The sequence below is a fragment of the Egretta garzetta genome, unplaced genomic scaffold, assembly GCF_000687185.1.
Source record: "Egretta garzetta isolate BGI_Z169 unplaced genomic scaffold, ASM68718v1 scaffold96, whole genome shotgun sequence".
Lineage (NCBI taxonomy): Eukaryota > Metazoa > Chordata > Aves > Pelecaniformes > Ardeidae > Egretta > Egretta garzetta.
The window spans coordinates 706,884-711,364 of NW_009259965.1; the positions used below are offsets into that span (position 1 = coordinate 706,884).

General features: G+C 42.7%; 1 protein-coding gene across 1 annotated transcript in view; it reads right to left on the bottom strand.

Moving 5' to 3' along the window:
• Window positions 1-2,085: 2,085 nt before the first annotated feature.
• The window catches only part of MTURN (maturin, neural progenitor differentiation regulator homolog), a 17,698-nt gene continuing 15,302 nt past the window's right edge, over window positions 2,086-4,481 (bottom strand). Inside the window, exon 3 of the mRNA XM_009640200.1 lies at window positions 2,086-2,196. Coding sequence (XP_009638495.1) covers window positions 2,086-2,196 — 111 coding nt within the window. The remainder of the gene's footprint in view (window positions 2,197-4,481) is intronic.

A 4,481-nucleotide genomic window follows, 5' to 3' on the forward strand; every position in this document is an offset into this window, starting at 1 on the left:
ACCTAAGCAAAACGGGTGCAAGTGTCTGGCAAACCAGAACAGCAGGACTTTGCCTCCAGCTTGTGCTACCATAAATTATGTCTTGCATTATGTTAACAGCAGAGGAAAGTCAGTCCCAGAAGATCTACTTGTATGAGCCGCAACCAAAGGATTGGATACTACGAAGAGCAAAGTTCTCCCAAAGCAAGGCTCTGTTTAAGGTTATGGCATCTGTTTTAGCTGGAGAGGAAAGAAAAACTTAGGGACTTAAAGCAGGGATGGAAACCACTGGTCTTACACTTTATTTTAGTAAGCAAAAAGCCTATTGCTGCTGTACAGTGTTATACAATGAACTGCCACGGTTCTCACGTCACTAGTCCATAGAAAATGTGCTGCGACTACCATGTTTATGCCTGCATGCCGAAAGAATGTACACAGTTGCATTAAGCTCTGTTTCTCTTCCACTTCTTTTTGATATTCTTAAACTCCGACTTCTGCAGTGTTGCAGACACTTCTGTGCATACTCAGGTACCACACACCGTCCCGGTTATGGAAGGTCTTTGCCCCAGATTGGAAAAATCAAGTGCTATTCATCTCTCAAGCCATCATCAGAAATGTAAACCACCAAGAAAACTTGCTCTCTTAAGTAACCTTGAAAAAAAAGTCTTTAAAAATTCTATTGAAAAGGAGACATCGCTAACAACAGGGTTTTCAAAACGGTGCGAGTTGTTTCTAGGAGTTGTCCAAGCATTTCCTCTTCGCTCACTTTTTGTTTTTATAAAGCTAATTCTGTATAAAACGGATTTTGAAGCGTGTGACCTTCATTTCACAATTTTTAAAAAATTGGAAAAAAGGAGTAGGTTTAGAAACATTTTGCTCGATTGTGGAAAACAGCTGTATTACAACAGAATCACCTTTGCTTCTTATATTTTCAGTACAAAAGGCAAGTAAATAAAGAGACCCTGCATCTTCACAGTCTGGCACTCATCTGAGTCACTTAAATCTATGTAAAATAGGTATAAAATACGAGGGGTCTTCTCCTTTATATGAAGACTCCGCCAAACCCCTCTGGGGAGCAAGTCCCCAGCTAAGTAAAACCTCACTAGTTTTTGTATCAGCCAAAGTAGCAGTATTTTAGCTCCCCTCCAAGGAGGTGTAAATGCCCAGACTAGCTCAAAGGCCCAGGGAGAGGAATAGATCCAGCATAATTTTAAGAGCCAGGTGCTGGTTTATACCCTTATGGCTTCAAAGTTAAGTTGCACTTCAATTCATGATGCTGCGAGGTTTGAGTAATAATTTAGCAGTATATTAAAACCAGCAAAGTTTAAAGTTGGTTGTCATGCAGAAGTGGGATAGGCGATGGCTATTTTTTAACTGATTTGTACGAAAGCAGCATTTGGCTTTGGATCAAATGGTGTCGGAGTACCAGGGTTGGTTATAACATGACACTAATTACTCCCAGTTATTAATCCAGCAGTTGTAAACTCAGGTGTCGGTAAAACAACATTAATATGTCTGACACCAATACTCCCCTGGATTTCCCACTTCCCGTTATTTTTGCTAAGCCTTCACGTGCACTTCTGCAGTACCGACCACTATTAAACTAGTGTTTTTCAGGAGGAATCTCTCCAAGTTTGGTACTTTGTCAAAAACCAAAAAAAGCTGTTGAACTAAAAAGAAAAGCGCAGGTTGTGTTTGCTCTCTGCGCTGGTTTCCTCGGAAAGGTCACCGGTGAGGGCTCGGCACTCTCACCACACGCTTCCTACATTCACGGTGCTCTACATTCATGTCAGCAAATGCTACTCTCCAACACAAATCGAAGAGACAAGTCAGTGACAAAACTACTTCTAGACTGATAATGGCAGAATGCTACCAAGACAACTCCATAGAAAACCCACTGAAGCAGGAGCAAAATTCAGGTCACTTCTTAGCAAAGCTCATCACAGATTATTATTGTTAATTTTTTTTTTTTTAAACCTTTTTGTAAAACTTTTATCCTGGGAGCCAGATATCCCCAAGTGATGCACTAATTCAAACAGGCTAACGTGGGACCACCTGACCCCACCTGGTACCAAAGGCTTCCGAATTTTTTAGCTTCTCAGAAAATCACTGCTGACTGACACCCATCTGTTGGTGATCGGCTTCTGGTTCCTCTTCTTCCACATCTGCGTTATATTCTTCAAATGCATCATCATCAACATCTGGAAGCCCAAGTAACTACAAAGAAGAGAAAACACTGTGTAATAGAGAATTACCCACTCGTGCAGCTTCACTGCAAATCTCCACGCAATACCTAGGTGCCACTTCTTGAAAACCTCAAACCCTGGAATAACAGTATTGCATAACAATCTCTACTCTCTTTCTCTCCCTCCTGTGATAGAGAAAGATTTGAAAATGCATTCTCACACCAAATTAAGCGCTCAGAGACCAGAAGATAAATAAAACCAAAGCAAAGCACTTGCAAAAAGCTTTGCGTTCTTCCCTGAGGTCATATCATGAATGTTAGACTTGGCAGTGGTTTAGCTTCAGAAAGAACCACGATAATACTGTAGCAGTAGTTATCTCGGTTTAAGATTGTGTTTGGCAACCCTGCAATAGCCAAAGAAGAAAGCATCCTCATGCAGAACCAGACAGTATGGAGTAGGCAAGGAGTCCCTAAAAACATAAAGATCCCACCATGTTAAGTGCTTCTCTTTTACCTTTCATCACACCAGACGAAGCCTTGCACACCGGGTGAAGCCCTCACAGTGAGAAATACTGTGTATTCAACTCAAAATTGCCCGAGTCCCTTTAAATTTCTGCAAATTAGATGTGGGCTTGTGAAGAATGGCCAGCCCACTCCCACCTGATGGCTCCCATCACTGCAATGGCTACAGGAAAGGGGGCTACAAGAAAAGGAGCAAACAGCGATGTTTGAACTTTTCCCCTCTCCTCCAAAAGGTTGCCAAGCCAACAAAGTCAGGAAGACAGATAAACCAAATAATAGCCAAAATAATACATCTGTTGTGGAAATTTCATATGAGAATCCTACACTAGCAGCTATTAATATCCACAAAGCAAAATCACATGCCAGGCATTACTGGGAATACCGTGTATTTAGCTTGCCAGGGCTGGAAGAGCAGCACAGATGCATGCCACACTCTGTTTGGAGAGTGACGCAGCTGTTAGCTCTCAAAAGAGGCAAAACCCAGAAAAATCGTGAGGAGAGTGGCACTCGCTAGGTGGTAGCATGAAAATGAGAAGGCTGTGATGAGGCAGATTTTTAGGGACCTAAACTCATTTAGTCTGTGATCAACATTCAAAATTATTCAGTGGGTACAAAGACAATGTCCAGAATTAGCCTCTGGGTCCAATAAAGCTTGTATTCCTCCTTGACACTGGGAGAAAACCAGCTTTTTATTTGCAGGGTTTCTTCAGCAGGGAAATGGAAGGAGAATTTCCTGACTAAAGCCCCTCCTTCGCATTTTAAAAATACTTACGGAGAGACCCTAAGCTGAAAATGTTCTTGTTTTCAGAGCTGAACAAAAGAGTAAATATTCCTATGCACACATGTTTTTCAAATCAAATGCTTAACTGAACGTGAAACTACTTGGTTCATTTTCAAGATGCGGGGGTTTTGTTTCATGTTGAAGCTAAAATTAAAATACTCAGTTTTTAAAATGCAAAAGCAAGGCCTCTAGACTTTCTTACCCACCAGTATTATTTTTGCTAAACTGATTCAGTGTATTCAAATTAAATGTGAGTATTGTACTGCTCCGTTGAAATCACCCAGCAGAAAGAGCTTTGATCACATTTTTTTTCCCCAGCTCCGGTTCCTACTTGATTTGCAGGGAAATGAGCCACATGAGTCTTCATTTCATGGAATACTTGTAAGCCTTTTGCATGCAAAATTAGCACAGAAAACACAACATACACCACAAGAACCGCAAAGATGTGCATGATCCCGAAAGACGGGGAGAATGCCCTGCTTTTCACACATCCCCTCTCCATTCGCCCTTGGGAAACCCAGCTCTCCTCTCCATGGTGCAGTGTAAATCAAAGAGTGATGCCTCTGACGTTAGCAGTTTTATGGACCGTAGGAAGGGGATGGGATGGGATGGGATGGGATGGGATGGGATGGGATGGGATGTTCCTCCAACAAAGGTGCAGTTTTGTTCTCTCACGGACACTTTAGGATCTTCCAAGGCACCGAGGACCATGACCATGCAGGTCCTGCTTTTAGGGGTCGCATCTTATTGCTTCCCACAGGACTAGGGTCCCTCACCACTGTTAACCCCTTACTGATCTCTGGACAGCAATGCCAAATCAGCCCACACCTTGACCCCCAAGGAGGGAGGATCAGGGTCTGAAGTGCAGGGAGCTTTACAAAGACTGGGTCAAAGCTGATGAGCGAGACGGGCAAGCTGGTAACAGCAGATGAGGAGAAGGCTGAGGTACTCAACACCTTTTTTGCCTCAGTCTTCACTGGCAACCTCTCTTCTCACCCCTCCTGAGTTGATGGA